The following is a 25,260-nucleotide window of genomic DNA, read 5'->3' on the forward strand; positions in this document are numbered from 1 at the left end:
TAAATATTAATACGTGTAGAACATTAAAAGAGATTTTAAAAAACAAAGTGACTTTTATGTTTTCAAAAGGAACAATATTCCTGGAACAGAAAGGGAAGAGAAATGTGGCAGTAGCCGTGCCTCAAAATCAGAAAATAATTCTTTTAAATTATGTGACTTAATAATTAGTATTATCAATTTGTGACATATCTATAACACAGAGAAAGGTCCTTAGCCCATCATGTCCACACCAATCAAAAACAATCAGCTAACTATTCTATTCCCATTTTACAGCACTTTGTCCATAGCTGTGTATGCCATGTCATTGCAAGTGAATAACTAAATACTTAATTGCTATGTGGGTTTCTGCCTTTACCACCCTTACAAGCAGTGAGTTCCAGATTCCCATCACCCTCTGGGTGAAAAGTGCTTTCTTCACATCTTCTCAGTACCTTCTGCCTCTTATCTTAAATCTACACTCCCAGATCATTAATCCCTCCACCATATATGTATTCATCTCAATTTCATTGGTATTCCTTGGACATTCTAGTGTTAGAATGGAAAGCTGCAGTAATGCATTCAATTTAAACTACAGTTGTATTTTTATTTCTACTATCCAGATGTGCTTTGGAACAGTAAACAGACATTGCATTCTTTCCTATTTCTTTCTGGCTTTCATGCAAGTGTTAAATCTTACCACAGAATTCCATTGATACAGGATTCCTCTCTGCTTCAGCTATCATTTCCGCCATAGCAAGTATGTCAGCTTCAATTGGATTTGAAGGAACCTTCCTCTTGAGATCCTCAATTGTTTCAACTATTTTCTCAGCATTTCCTAGGGTAGTAGGTAGAAACACTGGAACAGGTACCTGTTCCAGACATAGTTCATTAATTGTTGCACATCTTAAATGATGAGAATGTAAGACTTAGGATCAGGTGTACGCCATTTGGCCTCTCAAACCTGCTGCACCATTCGATAGCATCATGATTCGACATTCCTCATGTTCACCTTGCGCTTTCCTGTAATCTTTGATTCCCCTACTGATCAAGAATCTATTTTACCTGTAAATATACAAAAGAACTCTGATCCCACAGCTCAGCTACAAGGAGTTACAAGACTCGCAAACCTCAGAAATTACTCCTCATCTCAAACTTAAATTGACACCTCTTAATTCTGAGACTATGTCCTCACAGCATTTACCCTGTCAAGCATCGTGAAAATCCATATGTTTCAATGAAATAAAGTCTCATTCATTCTACTCTCCAGTGGGCAGAGTCCCAAACTGTTTAGCCATTGCTCAAAAGATAATCCCTCCTTAGCACGGATTATTCTAGTGAAGCTTCTCTGAAATGCCTCCAACAAAGGAACCTGATATCTTTCTTTAAATAAGGGTACCAAAACCGCTCACAGTACTCCAGATGTGGTTCCATTAACATCTTGCACAGCTGCAGTAACACTTCCCTACTTGTATATTCCAACACTCTTGAAATAAGGGCCAACATTCATTAGCTAGATTTCTGTGTTTCATGCACAAGCACACTGCCTCTGCGTCCCCTCATGCTGCAGCTTTCTGCAATTTTCACCATTTAAATAATAAACCTCTGACAAATAAACCATTAACATATAAAGTGTAAAAACAGTGACTAAAGGGAAGAAAAAGAACTGTTTCATTCGTCCATTTTATTTATTCAAATGAAAGTTTTTGATGCTTACTTTTTTTTAAAAAACTGTTTACAGAGGAACCTCGATTATTGAACGACATGGGCGGGCAGTATTTTGTTTGGATAATTGAATGTCCGGATAATTGAATGTTGGATAACATAGTTTAGCCAAGCATCGGGACCTTGCAATCTTGTCCAGATAATTCGAAATTCGGATCATCAAATGCCGGATAATCGAGGTTCCTCTGTATAGGGCTTTTCTTCCAACATATTAATCATAAATCTGAAGAATAAACTTACCGGAATAGGCATTGAGACAGGTACTGGATAGCTATTGCAATACATGTGCATTGGAATTGGAATATAGACTGGCACAGGGATAGGCACAGGAACTAACTGAGGCTTCCAATCCTCCTCTGTAATAATAAATATGAAATATAGACACATTTTCAGGTTAGAGATATACAGTTAAAAATAGACTTCAAAAACAAGAGGAGTGCATGAGAAAATTAAGAGAAAGACCATGTAGGAAAACTATATTACACATCTTCAAGTAATTTTAATTTAAAATTAGTAGTTAGATCTCGAGTTATGCATATATGTTTTTGAACTGCTTTTTTATTTCTCCAGAACCTAGCCTTTGGGTTGAACAATTACTTCAACCTGAGACTGTGCAAGCTGAATTGGGTTGCACAATATTTAGCATAGGTAATATAGGTAACATTCCTGAATGTAATACTGTTATCCAGTCAGATATATGACTGGAATAGTTTTCTTCTGTACTTTCAACATCTTGCTTAATAACTTATAAAAAAATTAAATTTAAAAGCTCAAATTAAAGATTCTTTATTTTCAAACTGAATAGCTTCATGTCGTAATTATGTAAATTTTTATAGTTTTTGTTTTGGTTTCGATGAACTTTTAAATATTTATTTCACAGAAACACACAGGCAAATACAGCGTGGTGTGTGGGCATTCAAACTACATCCCTCTTAAGAAAGGAGCATGTTGTAATTTGAAATCTAACAAGTCTTCACAGAAGCAGAAGGGAAGAGAAGTTAGAAAGAGATGGTAAATTGCTTGAAGGCCACCTGCCCTTGGGAAAGAGTGGAAATAGAAAGGAGTGAATGCAGCTTTAATATTGAGTTGATAGTTCAATGGAGGAAGAGTTTGGATAATGTACAAGGGGTTAGTTGGAAGGGAAAATAGTAGTAGGAAGGATATGGGTTCATGAAAGGTGTTGAGGGAGAATTGGGGAAGAGGATTCACCAATTAAAAGTTAAGCAACTGACTGTAAAGATAGCAGCATATTACTGACTGCAGTACAAGACAGAGGGTAAGCTTGGGAACGTGGTGAGTGAGGGATTTGCTATGGTGTGGTGTTCTGACCTTTTATAAAACGCAAAGTGGGGGACCAGAGACCAGAAGTCGGATGTGACAACTGAAGCACAAATGGATTAATTAGGTGAGCAGATAGGTAAATGATGAATTTTGAAGTTGTTTTTCTTTCTAAAAAGGGCTGTAGTTTGAATTGATTCTAGGGAGATACAAGTATTACATTAAATTTATAACTTAACTATAGATAAGTAAATAATGTTTATAAATACAAATAATTACATTCAACACAATGAGGATGAAAGAAAAGGTGGTGCATTGCAGCTGTAGCTACATGGCAACCACATTTGCATTAAGTGCCTATGAAGAACTTCCAATCAGAGTTGATGAAGTAGAGTTTATGATTTGAACACAATGATGAATCTGGCAGGGGGTATGCTACTTGGCACTTTGTTCAGGAAGCAGTCTTACTCCCTATATTTTGAATTTGGTCTGAAGTCAAATACAGAGGCTGTGACTGCAAGGAATCTCACAGTGTAATTCACCTCCTGATTCCCTATAACCTGTCCACTGGGCATGGATCACAAGAAAATATTGTGCTCAGCTAACTGAGTTAGTAGGGCTCATGGTAATTATGGCAAATAGCTAACATTTTTGCAGACAGACAGGACATCTTTGGGATTGTGTACGACTACATGGCAACATGGGCAAGTAGGGGATGCATAATATCAGATGGAGGTCATGTCAAAAATGAAGAGCTATTTTGATCACTTTCTCCCAGATCAGCTAGCAGTCATAAAGGTCATGGATTACACGAGAAGCGATGACCCCATCCAGAAAAGGAATCAGTGGACAGATCAGATGGCACAAGATGCTACTGAAATCCTAATACTGACTTCAGTGTCAAGGGTGGTTAGTACCATTGGCCCGGAGGTGGTCAAGGTTAAAAGACGCATGAGGAAACATCCCAATAAAAAAAAGAATGGTAAAGAAAATAGGCGTATAAAGTAGAGAATGGTACTTGGCGAAAGGAAACAAAACATGTTGGAAATAAACCACAGGCCTGTGCACCAGGAAAGGAACACCATGTTACAATTCATTGAATGCCACTGATAGTGGCCTGGCCTGGACTGTGGCAAGGTCAAATACCTGTGCAAGGCATAAGGCTGGAAAGGCTAAAGGTAAGTTAACCAAGTGGCCAAGACCAAAGAGAACCTAGAGATCAACTTCACAGTTCAATCTGAACAGAAGGGAAAGAGTAAAATTACTATCTCATGCCTCTATTAATACAAGCGACTCAAAATTCAAGAGAAGGACATGTTACATGTTTGATGAAGACATTTTAGATAATATTAAGTAAGATACTGAAGTCATAAGCTTTGGCACTGTGCCCTAAAATCAGGCTATGAAAAGATTTTACAGGACTAAATACAGAAACTGCATCATGAGAGTGTAGCCACAGAACTTAAATTTGAATCACTGCCTTGGAAGTCAGTGGTCACTGAATCTGTTTAAGTCAGAGATGGATAGATTCTTATCAGGCAGGAGAATCAAAGATAATCAGGAGGTATGTAGTATTTTGGAATTCAAAACACCAACAGTTCAGCCATAATTTTGTATTTTTGAATCTACTGTAATTGTATTGGACAGTACTTGTGAAAAGGCCTTTAAGTTTAAAATTGACCTACATAGTGGTACAATTTAATGGTTAGGGCAAGGTTCCTCTACGGAGGATTGGACTACGATGACAATTATACCTTCTGCTTCGATCATAGATTCATTTACTGTGGGGTACTTCAACTTGCAAGCATTGCCTTCACCAGACACATACTGAGCCGATGGTGTAATAGTTCATTAAATATTGACAATGCCTAGGAAGGAAAGTACCTTAGCCGCCACCAACAGATTTACTGAAAAAAGCTGTCAAGCAACCATAAGTATGGTGCAGCTGAATCTAACCCAAGCTGTGGCCAAAGTATTGGAAGACTTGGCTAATAACTGAGCCAAGATGGCAAGAATGCAAATGCAAAGTCAGGATAGTGGCAGTGGCCATTATATCCGTTGCAGTCAGATTGGTCAGTCTCTCTATTTGCTGCTACCAGAAACTGATTCCAGATGGTAATCTTACTAATGAAAGTATGGACCTTGGTATCCACTGCAACTGAAGCCTCCTTCCTAGAAAATATGAAAAAACCTATGAAGATTTTGCTTTCTAATGGGATGGGGTTCAGGGCTTAGCCTAATTCATTTATACATTGGTGAGACCATAAGAGTCTCATGGAGGTCCTGCCTAGGTTAGGCAGCACCTGAACTGGGGTCCAAAAGAAGGGGCTAAAGTAGAGAGAAGGGGTTAATATCAGCAGGGGTAAACTTAAAAGTGCAGACTAGTCTTGAAATAAGTGGTGCAGTTATGCTGAATGTCTTCCATGTTGTAATAGCAACAGTGTGTGTAAGCACATTATTCATTGCAACAGAGGGTAAGAAGTCAAGATGAACTGAAATTCCAGCCAAACTAGTTGTGTTATCATGGAAACTAGTAGACCAAATGGTGAAGGCTAAGATACCAAAGGCCTGCATTACAAGTGCGCAGTTAACAAGTTCAATGTGTAGCGGAAATGAACTTTTCCTTTGCATATGCTGAAATAAAATGGTTGAACCATGCAGGCTTGGCAGGGGTTATTTTTCACTATAGGAAGGCCTAACAGTCTGCATTTTTGTATTCATCTTCTGTTCACTTCCTACTTTCACATTTTTGTATTAACGCTTCCCATTATAAATACTTATCGCCAAATTTATAACAGTTCAGGCTGTCCATGGATTGCGCACGGGTTCTGTTCTTGAGTTTGTGGGCAAGTTATGTATATACTAGTTGGAACACAACGAAAGATAAGAAAATAGCCTTATGTAAGTACAGGAAAGATGTGCATGCCAGATCATTAAAAATTACATCTCAGTATGGGATCACATCTGTAAGTTGAACATTCAAAAATCAGCAATTCCCTTGTCTCTATCAAAGGAATTGTGTCACAATGTAAATAGAGCTACCTACCAGTGATGGCACTGCAAAATCTCAGCTTTGCATCTCCCAAGTGCTGTGTCAGCAGAAAAGAACCCTTACACGCCATCAAATTAGATTTGTTTGGTTCCCAAACTGGTGAAAGCTTTGCTACTTAACCATAAATATTGAGTTCACGTACAAGTAATAATATAACCAAGGATTGGACTACACACAGTATAATTAAGGTCTGTTCATTAACACAACTTCAGTTGAAGGCAACAACTTAATTTCCCACACAAGTGCCATGTCTACTAAATAAACAAATAGATATAGGGGTTCTAAATCATCAAATAGGATATAAAGTGCAGAGCGTCAGTCAGCAGCTGGGCATGTTTGTCTCAAATGCTTTTTGTTATCAAGTGCAATAATAGGAAAAAGGTTACAAGTAGGGATCGCAATGCGAGAGGAGACAGCAACATCTGCTGTCTGAGAGCTACATCAGATATGCAAGCACTTTGAACAGTCAGGTCCAATTAACAATCCACTGGTAAGCAACAGGATGAAGGTAAAAATTCATACCTGTTTGACAGGATTTTGACTGCATGTGAGGCTTACAGTAAGTAGCTTTTGTCTGTGTTAAAGGTTTGCACAACAATGCTTTATTTTTCAGCTCTTTTACAGGTGTTGGTGAAGGTGTCGATGTCTGGTTACAAGCCTAAAAATGTAAAAAAATACATAATTAATAGAAAAGTATACTTTAAATTTCACTTGAAGAGAAAGGCTAACTAAGTAAGGGGTAATCAAATGCTAGGGAAGTAGATTAATTTTAACTTCATTTTCATCTTCCACTTCTGATTGAAGAAATTATACAAGAGGCACATTAATTACTGGGAGAAATTACGATTTATTGTCATCCTGCCAAATTTGTGAGCTTTTGTTCAAGTCAATGTGTTCCATCCTCCATCACTTCAATGCATCAGCTTTAGGTTTCAGTTTGGGTTAAGTTAAAAATCCCACAACGCCAGGTTATAGTCCAACAGGTTTATTTGGAAGCACTAGCTTTCAGAGTGCTGCTCCTTCATCAGGTACTTGTTGAGCAGGACCATAAGACACGGAATTTATAGCAAAAGATTACAGTGTCATGCAACTGAAATGACACACTGAACAAATCTAGATTGCTGTTAAGTCTTTCATCTTTAGAATGAGTTTCTGGTCATTAATATGTAAATCCCAGAACTTCTTTTAAGTCACATTCTGGAGATAACTTAAGGTTTTCTTAAAAAGAGGTGACATCTCAGCTCAGACAATGCATTAAAGGTAGGTTAGAGTCTGTGTGTATCTCAATCTTGAGTCAGACTGGTTCTATTTCAGAAGTGGAATTAAAAAAAAATACATGGATTGACTGTCTGCAGATTGTGCATTTTTTGAGCAAAACAAAATGCATCTGTAAATACGAATTCACCTCACTGATTTATATGTGTGTGCGCATGCACGTGTGAGAGAGAGAGAGAGAGTGAGTGTGTGCATGTGACTGTGAGTGCACGTGAGAGAGTAGTGTGACATAAACCCAAGGTTCCAGTTGAGGCCTTCTTCATGGGTACCGAATTGGCTATCAGCCTCTGCTCGGCCACTTTGCATTGTTGTCTATTCTGAAGTCGGCCTTGGAGGATGGTCGCCCAAAGATTTGAGGCCAAATGTCTCTGACTGCTGAGGTGTTCTCCAATGGGACCTTGGGTTCATGTCACATTACAGGTGACCTCCCTACACTATATACTCTCACACTCAAGCACACATACATACATGCTCTTACATACTCAGACACAGACAAGCAGATCTTCTCTCATACACACACACACACACACATACACATACACCCCCCCCCCCCCCCCGACTCTTACATTTGCACACATCTCTCATAGGCTTTTACTCCGTCACATTCACACACACACTTTACCAAGCTTGTACGTGCGCAAACACACACTCTCTCACGTGCACTCATACGCACACACTCACTCTCTCTCTCTTGCACGCGTGCACACATATAAGTCTATGGGGTGAATTTGTATTTGCAGAATTATATTTGCAGGTACATTCTATTTTGCTCAAATAATGCACAATTTACAGACAGTCAATCCGTGTTTTTTTAAATTCCACTTCTGAAATAGAACCAGTCTGTCTCAACATTGGGATACACACAGACTCTAACCTACCTTTAATGCATTGTCTGAGCTGAGATGTCACCTCTTTTCAAGAAAACCTTAAGTTATCTCCAGAATGTGACTTAAAATAAGTTCTGGGATTCACATATTAATGACCAGAAACCTGCAACCCATTCTAAAGATGAAAGACTTAACAACAACCTAGGTTTGTTCAGTACATCATTTCAGTTGCATGACACTGTAATCATTTGCTATAATTTTTGTGTCTTATGGGCCTGCTCAACAAGTACCTGATGAAGGAGCAGCACTCCGAAAGCTAGTGCTTCCATATAAACCTGTTGGACTATAACCTGGTGTTGTGTGATTTTTAACTTTGTCCACCACAGTCTAAGACCAGCTCCTCCGCATTTCAGTTTGGGGACCAACGCCAGGAATGTTAAAAGTTGCAATCCAATGATTTTTTAAAAAAAGTCATGCTTTTTTTAAAATTAGAGGATGTTAAGCTGTGGATGGGCTGTAGTTCTGCAGATTGCTGTCACATCTTGTGCCTTGTCTAGCTGGTGGTTTGGGTGGTTGGTGTTAATGAATTGTTAGCAACACTTGCAAACAGAAAAGCTACATCAGTTTATCAATTTAGAATTACGGGTAATTAGCAACAGCAGAATTGTATTCTATCATGACCTTCTAAACCCGAAACATAATTTATGTGACCATCTTTTGAACTGTCAAACTCTCATTCATTTCGGTGTACAGAAGAGCATGTCAGGAGCAGCACAAAGCATTCTGGAAATGAGGTACCCACTGAAGCTATGACACAGACCTACATTCATAAAAAATAAAACTAGCAAGCTACATAGCTAAGAAATGTCACAGCCAATGGATTGGTTCAAAACTCCAAAGTCCAGTTTGTTTAACATCGGTTCATGGAAAAATATTACAGTCTATTATAAAGGATGCAATCGTACAGCATTTTAGAAATACATGATATAATCAAGCAGAATCACATTGCTTCATAAAAGAGTCATCAAGCCTAAGAAATTTATTACAGTTTTAAGAAGACAGAATCAGGATAGATAAAGGGGAGCCACAAGATACAATATATTTGGACTATCAAAACACATTCGGTAAGATACACACATAAAGCTACTTACAGGATAAGAACCTGCACGGACGCAGGATTGATGACTAATATAAGAAAGAGAGTTGAGATAAAGGAGACAAAACGTACATGGTAACTTGTAACTAGTGGACTGCCACATGGATTCGTACTGGGGACTCAACTATTGACATGATATATTCATGGCATGGATGATCGAATTGAATGTAATATCACCAACTTTACACATGACGCAAAAATTGGTAGGGAGACAAGTAGTAAGGATGACAGAGTCTACAGAGGGATAAAGACAGGTTAAGTGAGCAAGCAAAAACTTAGCAGGTGGGATACAACATGAGGTAAGTAAGGTTATGCATTCTGGCAGGAAGAATAGAGGAGCTGAAAATGATTGAAATGGGGAACAATGGAGAAAGTTGTAGCACAGAGAGATTTGAGGGGTCCACATGCATACATCACAAAAAAAACAAGCATACAAGGCCAGTGGGTAATAAGGAAGACAAATGCAAATGCTGGTCTTTATTTCAAAGGGAATGCAGTATAAAAATAGGGAGATGTTGCTAAAACTACACCAGGCACTAGTCAGTCCACCTTGAGTACTGTGAAAAGTTTGGTCCCCGATCAGAGGGTTGTCAGTCTGTGGAATTCTTTAACACAGAGGGCTGTGGAAGCTAGATCATGAACTATATTCAAGGCTGAGATAGACAGATTTTTAATCAGTGAGGGGATTAAGGTTTATGGGGATAAAGTAAGAAAATGGATTATCAGGTCACCCATGAGGACTTCAGTAAGGTGTTTGACAAGGTTCCCCATGGGAGACTGATTAGCAAGGTTAGATCTCACGGAACACAGGGAGAACTAGACATTTGGATACAGAACTGGCTCAAAGGTAAAAGACAGAGGGTGCTGGTGGAGGGTTGTTTTTCAGACTGGAGGCCTGTGACCAGTGGAGTGCCACAAGGATTGGTGCTGGGCCATCTACTTTTTGTCATTTACATAAATGATTTGGATGCGAGCATAAGAGGTACAGTTAGTAAGTTTGCAGGACACCAAAATTGGAGGTGTGGTGGACAGTGAAGATGGTTACCTCAGATTACACAAGAGGATTACCTCAGATCTGGACCAGATGGGCCAATGGGCTGAGAAGTGGCAGATGGAGTTTAATTCAGATAAATGCGAGGTGCTGCATTTTGGGAAAGCAAATCTTAGCAGGATTTATACACTTAATGGTAAGGTCCTAGGTAGTGTTTCTGAACAAAGATACCTTGGAGTGCAGGTTCATAGCTCCTTGAAAGTGGAGTCGCAAGTAGATAGGATAGTGAAGAAGGCGTTCGGTATGCTTTCCATTATTGGTCAGAGCATTGAGTACAGGAGTTGGGAAGTCATGTTGCGGCTGTACAGGACATTGGTTAGGCCACTGTTGGAATATTGCATGCAATTCTGGTCTCCTTCCTATCGGAAAGATGTTGTGAAACTTGAAAGGGTTCAGAAAAGATTTACAAGGATGTTGCCAGGGTTGGAGGATTTGAACTACAGGGAGAGTCTGAACAGGCTGGGGCTGTTTTCCCTGGAGCGTCGGAGGCTGAGGGGTGACCTTACAGAGGTTTACAAAATTATGAGGGGCATGGATATGATAAATAGACAAAGTATTTTCCCCGGGCTCGGGGAGTCCAGAACTAGAGGGCATAGGTTTAGGGTGAGGGGGGAAAGATACAAAAGAGATCTAAGGGGCAACCTTTTCACGCAGAGGGTGGTACGTGTATGGAATGAGCCGCCAGAGGATGTGGTGGAGGCTGGTACAATTGCAACATTTAAGAGGCATTTGGATGGGTATATGAATAGGAATGGTTTAGTGGGATATGGGCTGGGCGCTGGCAGGTGGGACTAGATTGGGTTGGAACATCTGGTCAGCATGGACGGGTTGGACCGAAGGGTCTGTTTCCATGCTGTACATCTCTATGACTCTATGATCTCATCTCATTGAATGGTGAAGCTGCCCTGATGTGTCGAATGACCTACTTCTATTCTTACATTTTATGGTTCAGCTATAGAGTCATGACGGAAGTTAAACATTAAGCAACTAAGGAATGAAGTCGGAGCACACGTGAAAGTGATGGAAAAGCCCCGTAAAACACTTTCAAGGGGCATAGTTAGGAAAGTTTTAGCCGTCTTTGGTGGAATTTGGGGAATATGTCTGGATGGGTTATTCAAAAAGGGGTGGCACAGTGGCTCAGTGGTTAGCACTGCTGCCTCACAGGACCAAGGTCCTAAGTTCGATTTCACCCTTGGGACAACTGTGTGTGGAGTTTGCACATTCTCTCTGTATCTGCGTGGGGTTTCTCCAGGTGCTCTGGTTTCCTCCCACAGTCAAAAGATGTTCAGGTGAGGTGAATTGGCCATGCTAAATTGCCTATAGAGCTAGTTGCATTAGTCAGAGGGAAATGGGTCTAGGTGGGTTACTCTTTGTGGACTGGTTGGGCCGAAGGGCCTGTTTCTGCACTGTAGGGAACGTAATCTAGTCTTCAGCTAATTCGTGATATTCCAACTGCCATACTGAAGACTCATGCTCTAGCACTAGCCATGTCTTTAACCAACTACAGCATTGGCATCTATCTGACAATGTGGAAAAGTTCTCAACAATGTCCTGGACACAAAAAACAGAATGAACCTCAGCAATTACCATCTTGTCAACTTAGTCTTAATCATTAGCAAAATGATAAAGTGAGTCACTAACATTTATATCAATTGATATGGACTTATCAACAACCTACTCACTGGTATGCAATTTTAGGTTCCAGAGGGATCACTTTTCTCCAAACCTCATTACAGCCTTGGTCCAAATATGAACAGAACTGCTGAATTCCACAGGTAAGGTAAAAGTGACAGCCCTCAACACCAAAGCAGTCTTTGAATGGCACCAAGGAGTCCTAACAAAACTGAAATCAATGGAAATTAGAAAGCATAACATAAAGGAGATGGCTGTACTTGTTACAGGCTATCAATACAGGAGCTCTTCAATGTATCATCCATAATCTAACTCTTTCAGCTGCTTCAATGATCTTTACCATAAAATCAGACTTTAGACTGCTTGCTGATGATTGCACAATGTTTAGCTCCATTTGCAATTCCTTCATTGGGAATGCAGCTCAGGCCTACAGGTAGCCTTGATTCAAACATGGACAAAACTGCAGAATTCCAGAAGTGAGGTGGAACTGACTGCCCTTGATATCAAGGATGCATGTGACTAAGCATGGTATCAAGCAGCCCTAGCAAAACAAGAATAAATGGGAATTGGAAGAAATCTGTCTGCTCCTTTTAAGCATACATAGCACACTGGAAGATTGTTGTGGCTGACAGATGTCAGTATTTCAGCACAGGAGATCCTCAAGGTAAAAAGTCACCCCTGCTCCCCAAAAACCCTAGAATCCCCAACAATGAATTCAGATCTCACTAAGTCTTGTGCCATTACCGCCTACTGTTCCACTCAGCTAATGAATCAGCATCAACATCAGTAATGTTGAACATTATTGGAAGAAGCACTGAGGGTAGCAAGAACACAATATATACTCTGCATGGGAAACTTCAAATATCTATTAACAAAAAAGGATGGGAGCACTGATTGAGCTGCTAGAATGGGTTTGTGGCAAATGGTGAAGGAATGCACAAGAGTGACAAAAGCAGCTTGATCTCATCATCACCAATCTATCGCTGCACATGCGGTTCATGACAGTACTGGTAAGAGTGACTACAGTAGTCCATGCAGAAACAATGTCCCATTTTCATGTTGAAATTACCCTTCATTGTGTCGTTTGGCACTGCCACTGTTTGAATGGGATTGAACAGATCTAGCAACTCAAAACCAGTGAGTTACTTCCTCAAAGAATTCTCGCAGATTTGTCAGGCATGACCTTCCCTTGATGAAACCATGTTGACTTTGCCCCATTTTACAAAGAGACTTGGGGATACTTGTGCACAAAATACAGAAAGCGAGCAAGTGCAGCAGATAATCAGGAAGGCTAATTCACCTTTATATCAAGGGGGCTGGAGTATAAGAATAGGATAGTCTTACTGCATCGGTACAAGGTGTTAATAAAATCACATCTGAAGTGCAATGAGCAGTTTTGGTCTCCTTAATTAAGGAAGGGTATTAGGTTCCTCATTGAAGGCAGATTGGGACTCTACTAACTGGAGATTAGAATAATGAAAGGTGATTTCATTGAAACACCTAGGATTCTTAAGGGGCTTGACAGGGTTAATACTGTGGGGATGTCTCCCCCTCATGGGAGAGTCTTGGACCAGATGACATAGTCTCAGAATAAAAGTGCAACAATTTAAGACTGAAATGAGGAGGAATTTCTTCTGAAGGTTGAGTCTTTGACAGCCCTTGCCACAGAGTCATTGTGCATATTTAAGGTGGAGATCGATTGATTCTTGATTAATAGAAGTCAAGAGTTATGGGCAAAAGACAGGAAAGTGGGTGTGAGGAATGTTGGATTAGCCATGATACTAATGAATGGCAGAGCAGATTCAAGGAGAGAAATTACCTATTCCTGTTTATATTTCTTATGGTCTTATAAAGGAATATAAGATTTGAAGAGGAAATAGAGAGGTTACAAAAGGATATAGATTGCTTAGGCATATAAGCAAAAATATGGCAAATTGAGTACAAATGGGAAAATATGAAACTGTTAATTTTGATAGGAAACATGTTCTTTCAATGGTGAGATATTGCAGATCTGACATGCAGAGGAATCTGGGTGACCGAGTGCATGAATGAAACAAGGTCAGTATTCTGATACAACAATTAATTAGGAAAGCAAATAGAATGTTATTGTTTATTTATACCTCAGTTATTTAGGACATTGGTGTGGCTACATCTGGAGTAATTTGCACAGAATTGGTCTGTCTATATAAGAAAGAGCTGAAATGTGTCAGAGACAGTTCAGAAATGTTTTACTAGACTAATATCTGGAATGCGTGGATTGTCTAATGAGGAAACACGAGGTAAAACATGCTTGTACCCATTGAAGTTTAGAAGAGTTGGAGGTGACTTGATTGAAACATACGAGATCCTGAAATGACTTGACAGCGAGGATGCGGAAAGGATATATCCACTGATAAGAGAAGGTGGAACTAGGGAACAATGTTTGTAAATAAGGGGTCACCAATTTAATAGGTTAGAAGATTTTTTTCTCATAGAGGGTTGACTGTCTTTGGAAGCCTTTTCTTCAAAAGACAGTAGAATCTTGGGAAATATTTTCAAGCAGAGGTAAATAGATTCTTCAAATGCAAAGATGTGAAAGGTTTTGGGGGTATGCAGGAATATGAACTTAAGGTTAAAATCAGAACAGCCAAGATCCTTCTGAATTGCAGAGGAAGCTCAAGTAGTGGCCTCTTGCGACTACTAATGTGTATGTTCATATGCCATACAGTAGAAGCAGCATGTGATAGATCTCTAGAGCTAAGAAATCTATAACCAATGGGTTAGATTAAAGTGCTGTAATCCTGTCAACATTCAGTTTTGAAAGATGGTGGACAATTAAACCACCACCTGTAGTGGGAGTCTCCACAAATTTCCTCATTCTCATTGATGGTGGAGGCCAGCACATCATGCAAAATTCAAAGCTCCTGCATTTACAAACAGCTTCAGTCAGAACTGCTGGAGGGATGATCCAACTTTGCCTCCTCCTGAGGTCTGCACATCACAGGGATCAATCTTTAGCCAATGTGTTTCACTCTATGGGATCAAAAAAATGTCTGAAGCCAATGAATATAGCAAAGGTTATGAGACCCAACTACATTATGTTCAACTGCAGAGATTTGATGGGTCAAAATGTCTTTTTTTGTGCTGCAGACCCATATGACTCTAAGATGTCATATATTCCAGACTAGGTGCAACTCAAGCCAGACTGCTCCAGTACAACGACAACACTGGCATTTAACTGACAATATGAAATCTTGCCCAGGTATGTCCTGTACACAAAAAGCTGGACAATTCAAATTGGACCAACTATGCCCCAACAGTCTACTCTTGATCATCAACAAAGCAATGAAAGGTGTTTTCAACAGTGCTATCAAGTAACATCTATAGAGAAATAATCCACCCATGGACGCATAGTTTGAGTCTCATCAGAGTCAGTCAGCTCCTGACCTCACTATAACCTTGGTTCAAACTGAGATAAAAGAGATTAACTGCAATTGTGAAGGGAGAGCAACTGCTTTTGAAATAAATACAACATTTGACAAAACATGGCATCAAGGATCCTGGCAAAATTGGAGTTAATGGGATTCAGGGCAGAAACTCTCTGCTGGCTGGAGTCATACCTATCACAAAGGAATGGAATTGTCACATTTGGAGATCAATCAAATCAGCAGAGGACAATTCTGCAGGAGTTCTTCAGGGTAATGGACTAGGTCCAACCACCTTCAGCTGCATCATCAATGATCCTTCCTCCATCATAAAGTCAGAAATGAGGATATTCATTGATGATTGCAAGATGCTCAGCACCATTTGAAACTCCTCAGATACTGAACTTGTTCATATCCTCTGTAGCAAGACACACATAATATCCAGGCCAGTAAGTGGCACGTAATTGTGCAACATACATGGGTAGGCAATAATCATCTCCAACAGAGAAGTGAAATAGCTCCAGTTGACATCCAAGCTATCACTGAATCCTTTATGTGATTGCCATCGATCAGAATCTACTCTGACCAGCCAGATAAGACTCACCAAGTCTTCTTCAATAGCACCTCCCAAGCCTACAAACATTGCCATCTAGAAGGACAAGAACAGCAGATACATGGGAGCACCATCAGCTGCAAGATCCTCTTCACACCACTTTGCCATGAAACGGTATCACTGTTCTTTCATTGTTGCTGGATGCACATCCTGGAACTCCCTTCCTAACTGTTACTGTAACTACATTACATGGACCACATCAATTCAAGAAGTCTGTTCACTGCCAACTTTAGGAGTGGGTAATAAACGGTTGAATGAGTAACACCCACAGCCTGTGAAAATAATAAAAATGAAAAAATGTTTGAAATAATTAATTTTTTTGCTCAATTTTCTAATTCACTGAGGTTGTTTGGAATTCCCTGCCTTTAGCCAGGTTATTAACGCTAAAAAAAAGTGGTAAAAATAAATACAAATTGATAAGAATAATTTGTTGTGAGCATATTGTTTATAGGGTTAACTTATAATGTGGGGCATATATTAATCCAATTCTTATTAAAATTTAGTTTCATGAATTTAGCTGTAGTGATTAACGTTAAAATTGTCACATTACACTAAAATATTAATAAAATTCAGAGCCACAATGCATAGAAATGGACTCTTGGTAGTACATAACAGATTCAGTGCAAGCTGTTGAAGATTTTCATCTTCCACTCGGGACAGAATGCCACCCTTCAAAGGGAACAACAATTTATAATTCATGAGAAGTTGGATGCTGAAGGTGTTGCCATGGAGAAGAGTTACCCCAAAGCTTTTGTTTTAATTGAAAAGGTGCAGTGCCCAGACAAATTCTTTTTACTTGCACATAAATATATGCTGCTTTCAGCAAGCATAAATTTGCCATATTGCAAGCCAGACTGATAATCTAAAATTGGATATTAATATAATGCATCACACAACAGATTGTGTTATCCAATCGCAGAATCACACCTATGTATGGACACCATGTTCTGAGTTTTGTTCTGTTAATGAAGAATACCACTAATGTTGCTATTATAGAACAAAAACTTGAAATGGCTAGTTTTACTAGTTAATCAAAATTGTGTGACACTGTTTTAAGTAATTTGAGGTTGATGGAACATTTCTTGGCTTCAGAAATGGAAACCTTAAGGCCATGTGTTTGTGCATGTACAATGATCAGGTTGGGATCAGTACTATTCGGCATGATAGTTTTGATGTGCCCTATTTACGAGGTTGCCATTAGGCCAATCTTGTAGTGCATGGAGCTGTAGGAATCCAATGTGTATGCTGACCAGTGAAAATAGGCTTGCAATAGGTAATAGCAGATAACCCATTAGCTGATTTTTCAACCAACACGGTGAGGAAAAAATGCTCATTTGATTGTTGTTTCAAAAACATATAGAAAATGCAGTATGTTTGTGGGGTAATGGCATTACTCAGTCCATTGTTCTTGAATAATGCTTTTTAAATAATGCAGGTCTGCAAAGAAAAGATAGAAATACAATTAAAAATAAAATGTACTAATTTAGACAATACATACCGTGACTTTAAAAACCTGGGTCTGAACATTTTGATCTGAAACTGAAAAGTGAAACAATACTTAATTAGGCACAGTAAGTTAAGTGAAACAATTCAATCATTATGAGAAAATTGGAGCTCTACATCATTCTTTTCTGAAATACAAGGAACTTTTGTTTTACACTAGCATTGTTCAATGAACAGCAGTCATAAAATCCTAAGATATAGGAACAGAATTAGACTATCAAGTCTGCTCTGTCATTCTATCATGGTTGATATGTTTCTCAACCATATTCTCCTGCCTTCTCCCCATTACTCTTGATCCCCTTACTAATCAAGAACCTATCTATCTCTGTCCTGAAGACACTCACTAACTTGGCCTTCATAGCCCTTTGTGGGAATGAGCTCCACAGATGCACCACCCTCTGACTAAAGACATTTCTCATCTTGATTCTAAAGGGTCATCCCTTCACTGTAAGGCTATGCCCTCAGGTCACAGCCTCTCCTACTTGCAGAAACATCTTTTTCATGCCACTCTAGCCTTTCAGTATTCTGTACATTTCAATCAGATCCCTATTCCTCCATCCTTCTCAACTCTATCCAGTATATATATGGAATCCTTAACCTTTCCTCATATGAAAAGCCCTTCCTCACAAGGATATTTTTTCACACCTCCTCTAGATCTCCTCCAACGTCAGCACATCTTTCCTTAGATATGGAGCCCAAAATGACTCACAATATTCCAAATGCGGTCTGACCAGAATCTTATAAATTGTCGGCTGTACCTCTCTGCTTTCGTGTTTTTAGCTGTCTTGAAATTAATGCCAATGTTGCATTTGCCTTCCTAGCTGCCAAATGAACCTTCATTTTAACCTTAAGAGAATTCTGACACAAGGAGTTCCTGAACTAGGATGCGAGAGAGAGAGGGAGAGAGAACGAGTTCAAAATCAGCCTGGGAAGCATTCAAAGATGGAATTAAGCTCTTAAGTTACCATTAAATATTCTGCACCTCCAAATGTCTGAATTTTTATGTGCCCCTCTATTGCCCCTTAGTGGCAATGCATGGCACCACCAAAAGATATTTTTGAAAGGGTTATATTGGCAATATCGGCTTCAGTTATCTTTTGAAAATGCGAGGTGCTGCATTTTGGTAAAGCAAATCTTAGCAAGACTTACACACTTAATGGTAAGGTCCTTGGGAGTGTTTGCTGAACAAAGAGACCTTGGAGTGCAGGTTCATAGCTCCTTGAAAGTGGAGTCGCAGGTAGATAGGATAGTGAAGAAGGCGTTTGGTATGCTTTCTTTTATTGGTTAGAGTATTGAGTACAGGAGTTGGGAGGTCATGTTGCGGCTATACAGGACATTGGTTAGGCCACTATTGGATTATTGCGTGCAATTCTTGTCTGCTTTCTATCTGAAAGATGTTGTGAAACTTGAAAGGGTTCAGAAAAGATTTACAAGGATGTTGCCAGGGTTGAAGGATTTGAGCTACAGGGAGAGGTTGAATAGACTAGGGCTGTTTTCCCTGCAGCGTCGGAGGCTGAGGGATGACCTTACAGAGGTTTACAGAGGGGCATGGATAGGATAAATAGACAAAGTCTTTTCCCTGGGATGGGGGAGTCCAGAACTACAGGGCATAGGTTTAGGGTGAGAGGGGAAAGATATAAAAGAGACCTAAGGGGCAACTTTTTCACGCAGAGGGTGGTACATGTATGGAATGAGCTGCCAGAGGAAGTGGTGGAGGCTGGTACAATTGCAACATTTAAAAGGCATTTGGATGGGAATATGAATAGGAAGGGTTTGGAGGGATATGGGCCGGGTGCTGGCAGGTGGGATGAGATTGGGTTCGGATATCTGGTCGGCATGGATGAGTTGGACCAAAGGGTCTATTCCCATGGTGTACATCTCTATGACTCTATACTGCCAAACACAGTAACCTGCGTCTATTGGTTTTATACAAACTCAATGTTGATGCCTTTACATTGGCAATACCAAATGCAGACTGCTTTGTGCAACATCTCCATTCTGTCATAGGAATGACTCCACCTTCAATTGCTTGCCATTTAAATAAACCACCTTGTTCTCAAGCTAACATTTCTGTCCTGACCCTGCTGCATGTACCAAAGAAGCACAACACAAGCCTCAGGAACACCTTTCTTCTTAGGCATTTTACAGCCTCTAGGGCTCAATATCAAATTCTACAACTTCAGAGCTTGACTGCATGATGTCTGTTCTACATTTTCCTTACATTTTCGCTCTTCCGCCCCCAACATCATAATCTTGTTTCAGTTGTTATTTACTTTGCTCTCAGTAAAGAAAATCCATTCTCTCCCTTTCACATTTTAGTTTATACCCATTTGACATCTATTTTTCTTCTTCACCACTTTTAACAAGACCTTTGTATGTTGCACTGGCCTCTACATCGTCACTGCCTCTGTCAAAAATATATATTTTTTTAATTTCAACCCTTTCTAGTTGGGAAGAAGAGTCAGACTCTTGGTTTTTGGGCCTTTTTCTGTGCTGTTGAGCTCTATGACTCTGTACTGGATTTGAAACTTCAATTCTATTTCTCTCTGCACAGATCCTGCCAGATCTATATTTGGGCAGTGGCTAAACCCGAGATAATACATGTGTAGTATCTCCCGCCCGCCCCCCCTCCTCTAACCGGAAGAAAAAGACTCTAAGGCAAGGTTTTTATTTCTTTGTTATCGTTCTTTTTCATATATTTAAGTGCATTGTTTGATTTTAGTTAGTTCATATAAAGTTAAGCTTACAATGGCAGGGGACCTCAGACCCGTGGCATATGCCTCTTGCTTGATGTGAGAACTTAGGAACATGTCTGACGTTCCTGACTCTTACTCTTGCAAGAAGTGTGTCCAGCTGCAGCTCTTGCTTGACCGCATGACTGCTCTGGAGCTGTGGATGGACTCACTGTGGAACAGCCATGATGCTGAGGAGGTTGTGGATAGCACGTTTAGTGAACTGGTCACACTGCAGGTTAGGCATGCTGAGGGAGACAGTGAATGGGTGACCAAAAGACAGAAAAAGAGTAGGAAGGCAGTGCAGGTGTCCCCTGAGGTCATCTCTCTCCAAAACAGGTATACCGTTTTGGATACCATTGGGGGAGATGGCTCACCAGGAGAGGGTAGAAGTTGTCAAGATCATAGCACCGTGGCAGGCACTGCTGTTCAGAAGGGCAGGAAAAAACTTGTAGGGCCATAGTCATAGGGGATTCTGTTGTGAGGGGAGTAGATAGGCAGTTCTGTGGCTGAAAACAGGACTCCCGGATGGTATGTTGCCTCCCAGGTGCTCGGGTCAGGGATGTCACCGATTAGCTACAGAGCATTCTAAAAAGGGAGGGTGAACAGCCAGTTGTCTTGCTGCATATAGGCACCAACGATATAAGTAGAAAACGAAATGAGGTCCTGAAAGAAGAATTCAGGGAACTAGGAGAGAAGTTAAAGAGGAGGACCTCAAAGGTAGTGATCTCGGGATTACTACCAATGCCATGTGCTAGCCAGTGCAGAAATGAAAAATAGGCAGGATGAACACGTGGCTTGAGGAATGGTATAGGAGGGAGGGGTACAGATTTGTTGGACATTGGGACCAGTTCTGGGGAAGGTGGGACTATTACAAAATGGACGGTCTATATCTGAACCAGACTGGAACCAATGTCCTTGGGGGAGTTTTTGCTACTGCTGTTGGGGCGGTTTTAAACTAATGTGCCAGGGGACTGGGAACCAGAAGAGACAACAAGTAGGCAGCAAAGTGGAGACTGTAAGAATCTTGAAGATAGCATCAATAAAGGGAAGAGTAAACAGAGAGCGGACAAGCGCAAAAGAACTGGTGGCCTGAAATGCATCTACTTTAATGCAAGGAGTATAGTGTGTAAGGCAGATGAACTTAGGGCTTGGATTGGTGCTGGGAGTATGATGTTATGGCAATCACAGAGACTTTGTTGAAGGAAGGGCATGATGATTGGCAACTAAATGTTCCAGGATATAGATGCTTCAGACAGGACAGGGGGGGAAGTAAAAGGTGGGATGGAGTTGCATTGCTGGTCAGGATGACATCACAGCTGTGCTAAAGGAGGACACTATGGAAGTCGTGGGTAGTGAGGCATTATGGGTGGAGCAGAGAAATAAGAAGGGTGCAGTTACATTGTTGGGGCTGTATTACAGTCCTCCCAACAGTGACCGTAAGGTAGAAGAACAAATAGGTAAACAGATTATGGAAAAATGTAGAGGCAATAGGGTACTGGTGATGGGAGATTTTAATTTTCCAACATTGACTGGGATACACTTATCATCAGAGATCTGGATGGAGTAGAATTTCTAAGATGCGTCCAGGAGAGTTTTCTAGAGCAGTATGTCAATAGTCCGACGAGGGAAGGAGCCATATCCGACCTGGTACTGGGGAACGAGCAGGACAAGTGGTAGAAGTTGCGGTGGGGGATTTTTTTGGGAACAGTGACCACAATTCTGTAAGTTTCAGAATACTCGTAGATAAAGATGAGAGTGATCCTAAGGGAAGAGTACTAAACTGGGCCAAGGCCAATTATATCAAAATTAGGCAGGAGCTTGGAAATGTGGATTGGACATAGCTATTTGAAAGGAAGTCCACATTTGATATGTGGGAGGCTTTCAAAGATAGGTTAAAGGTAGTGCAGGATAGGCATGTCCCGTTGAAGGTAAAGGATAGGAAGGGCAAGATTCGTGAACCATGGATGACAGGAGAAATTGTACGACTAGCCAAGAGGAAAAGGGAAACGTACATAAGGTCTAGGCATCTAAGAACAGAACAGGCCCTGGAGGAATATCAGAAGAGTAGGACAAGTCTTAAATGAGGAATCAAGTGGGCTAAAAGGGGTCATGAAATAGCTTTAGCCAGCAGAATTAAGGAGAATCCCAAAGCATTTCATTCTTATATAAGAAGCAAACGGGTAACTAGAGAAAGGATTGGTCCACTAAAGGATAATGAAGGAAGGCTGTGTGTCGAACCTGAGATTCTGAGTGATTACTTTGCATCAGTGTTCACTGAGGAGAGGAACATGAATCTTGAGATTAGAGATAGATAAATTCAAACACAGATTCTTACAGGCAGGAGGAAGCAGCATCAAGAGAGAGATCTCAGAAGAAAGTCAGAGGAACTCTTTATGGAAGCTTGCAATTCCCCTGGAATCACACATCTTGTAACTGCTACAGCTAAACAAACTAGAAAAAACCTGAACTAGAGAACTGGCCACTCCACTTCCATTGTTCAAGTACACTCTTCGGCACCTCTACCTTTACGATCTCTCTTCAAAAAAAAACTAAGGACAATATAAGCTTTTTAAAGTGACAACATCGTCATAGCTCCGCTCTTAAAAGAAACCATCAATACACAAAGATGGCTTCATTTTAAACTCCTTGGTCCTACTTTGTTAGTACACTACAATATATGGATATTACATTGACTCTAAGCATGCAAATATTCATTACTAAATTCTATTTCAGTCCATTTACTCCTGCTATTGAATGCCTCCAGTCTTCTTCATCCAAGACTCGACAATGTGTCGGCGATTATGTTTTCTTGTTGTGCCACTTGGATAATATTCAAATTGAATAGCTGCAGTAATAAGCTCCATCTAAACAGTCTGGAATTTTTGTCCTTAGATTTCTCCAAAAACATTAACGGATTATGATCAGAATATATAATTGTCTCAGACACATTACTGGCAATATAAATGTGGAAATATTGTAATGCCAACACCAAGCTCAAGATCTCCTTCTCAATTGTGGAATATTTCTGCTGATGACTATTCAATTTCCTGGTGACGTACTTGATAGGTCTTTCTATCTTTTTCTTGTCTTCTTGTATTCTTGTAAGAGTGCAGCACCAACAACCACATCACTTGCATTGATAGCCACCTTGAATGGTTTTGCCTAATTAGGTGTGACTAATACTGGGGCAATGGTTAACACAGCTTTTAGGCTGTGAAATGCCTTCTGACATTTCTCCATCCACTGAAATTTTGTGCATGTCTTCATTAAGCCAGTGAGTAAAGCAGACACACTGCTAAAACTTGGCACAAATTTCCAATAAAACCCACTCAATCCCAGGAATCGTAATACTGTTCTTTTTGTCAATGGAGAAAATGAGGACTGCAGATGCTGGAGAGTCAGAATCGAAAAGTGCGGTGCTGGAAAAGCACAGCAAGCTAGGCAGCATTCGAGGAGCAGGAGAGTCGACGTTTTGGGCATAAGCCCTTCAACAGAAATTCCAGGTGTAATGCAACTAGTCAAACCAGTGCTTTACCTGCGCCACACTTTTCGACTCACTTCATTGACAGTATGGGAAACTCCCCCATAACCTTTGTTTTCATATTTTGTGGGCCCATCTGTCCATGTCTGGTAACATGGCCCAGGAATGTGACTTGGACTTTGTTGAACTCACTCTTATCACCAAGCCTGCCTCTCAAGTCAACTGAATAATGCAGATAATGCTGCAAATGTTCCTTCCATGTGTGTCTAAAAATAACCAGGTCGTTGATGTATACCACACAATTGGGTAATCCAGAGATAACTTCATTGGTTAGTCTTTGAAATGTGGCTGGCTCATTTTTCATACCAAATGGCATGACTTTAAATTGATACAGTCCATTTGGTGTTACGATAGCCAAAATTGTCTTCGCTCTTTCAAATAAAGGTATCTGTCAGTATCCTTTGAGTACGGCCAACTTAGAAATATAGGTTTCTTGCCACACCTTCTCAATACAATCTTCCAAACATGGAATAGGATATGAATTGGACCTTGTAACTGCATTGACTTTCCAATAGTTTATAAATAACCATTAGGTACCATCTGATTTTGGCATGATTACTATGGATGAGCTCCAGTCGCTGCAACTCACTTCAATTATGTTATCTTGGAACATGCATTCAATCTCGTCTTGAATCCTTGCCAACTTTAGAGGGTTAAGTCTGTAAGGATGTTGCTTCAGTGGAACAGCATTTCCTGTATCTACATCATGCATAATTAGATTAGCACTTCCTAGCTTATTCCCACATATCTCGCTATGTCATAGTAATAACTCTAGTAATAATAGTTTATCCCAATTTTTGAGAACTTCCTTGTTATGCAATTTAATTTGAAGAATGTCCAATTCAAAATCCTCTGAACTTGATTCTTCACTTTGTGTTGTGACTAGGAACACATTCTCCTTTTGCCTTCTTTCCCTATCAAAATACATTTTGAGCATATTCACATGACACACGCTGTGAAATTTATTTCCGTCTAGAGTTCTTGTCAAATAGCTCATCTCACTCAATTTCCTTTTGATTTGATAAGATCCACTAAACCTTGCTTTCAAAATTAAAAATCGCACAACATCAGGTTATAGTCCAACAGATTTATTTGGAAGTACTAGCTTTCGGAGTGCTGCTCCTTCATCAGGTGCTCACAATCACCTGATGAAGGAGCAGCGCTCGAAAGCTAATGCTTCCAAATAAACCAGTTGGACTATAACCTGGTGTTGTGTGATTTTTAACTTTGTACATCCCAGTCCAACATCGGCACCTCCAAATCATTGCTTCTAAAGGTTCATCTATCACTGGAAATAACACAAATACTTTATCTCCATTCATGCCCAAAAACTAATTCAAATGGACTGAATTTGGTTGATTCATTTGGTGTATCCCTAAATGGCAAAACATGCAAATGGAATCCTTTATCGAAATTATCTGGATAGTCTGACTATAAGTCCTTAACATGGTCTTTAAGTCTGATGCCACCTTTCTAATGCTCCTTACGATCC

The 25,260-nt window shown here is 40.1% G+C and overlaps 1 protein-coding gene across 3 annotated transcripts in view; it reads right to left on the reverse strand.

Annotated features, from left to right (window-relative positions):
- Window positions 1–25,260, reverse strand: part of zmym2 (zinc finger, MYM-type 2) — a 163,295-nt gene that overhangs the window by 34,349 nt on the left and 103,686 nt on the right. For all 3 annotated transcript variants that reach the window (XM_072577409.1, XM_072577410.1, XM_072577411.1), the window contains 4 exons: window positions 17,488–17,528; window positions 6,554–6,689; window positions 1,942–2,057; window positions 677–848 (listed from right to left, as the gene is read on the reverse strand). In XM_072577409.1, coding sequence (XP_072433510.1) covers window positions 677–848; window positions 1,942–2,057; window positions 6,554–6,689; window positions 17,488–17,528 — 465 coding nt within the window. The remainder of the gene's footprint in view (window positions 1–676; window positions 849–1,941; window positions 2,058–6,553; window positions 6,690–17,487; window positions 17,529–25,260) is intronic.

This window comes from Chiloscyllium punctatum, chromosome 9, assembly GCF_047496795.1.
Source record: "Chiloscyllium punctatum isolate Juve2018m chromosome 9, sChiPun1.3, whole genome shotgun sequence".
NCBI lineage: Eukaryota > Metazoa > Chordata > Chondrichthyes > Orectolobiformes > Hemiscylliidae > Chiloscyllium > Chiloscyllium punctatum.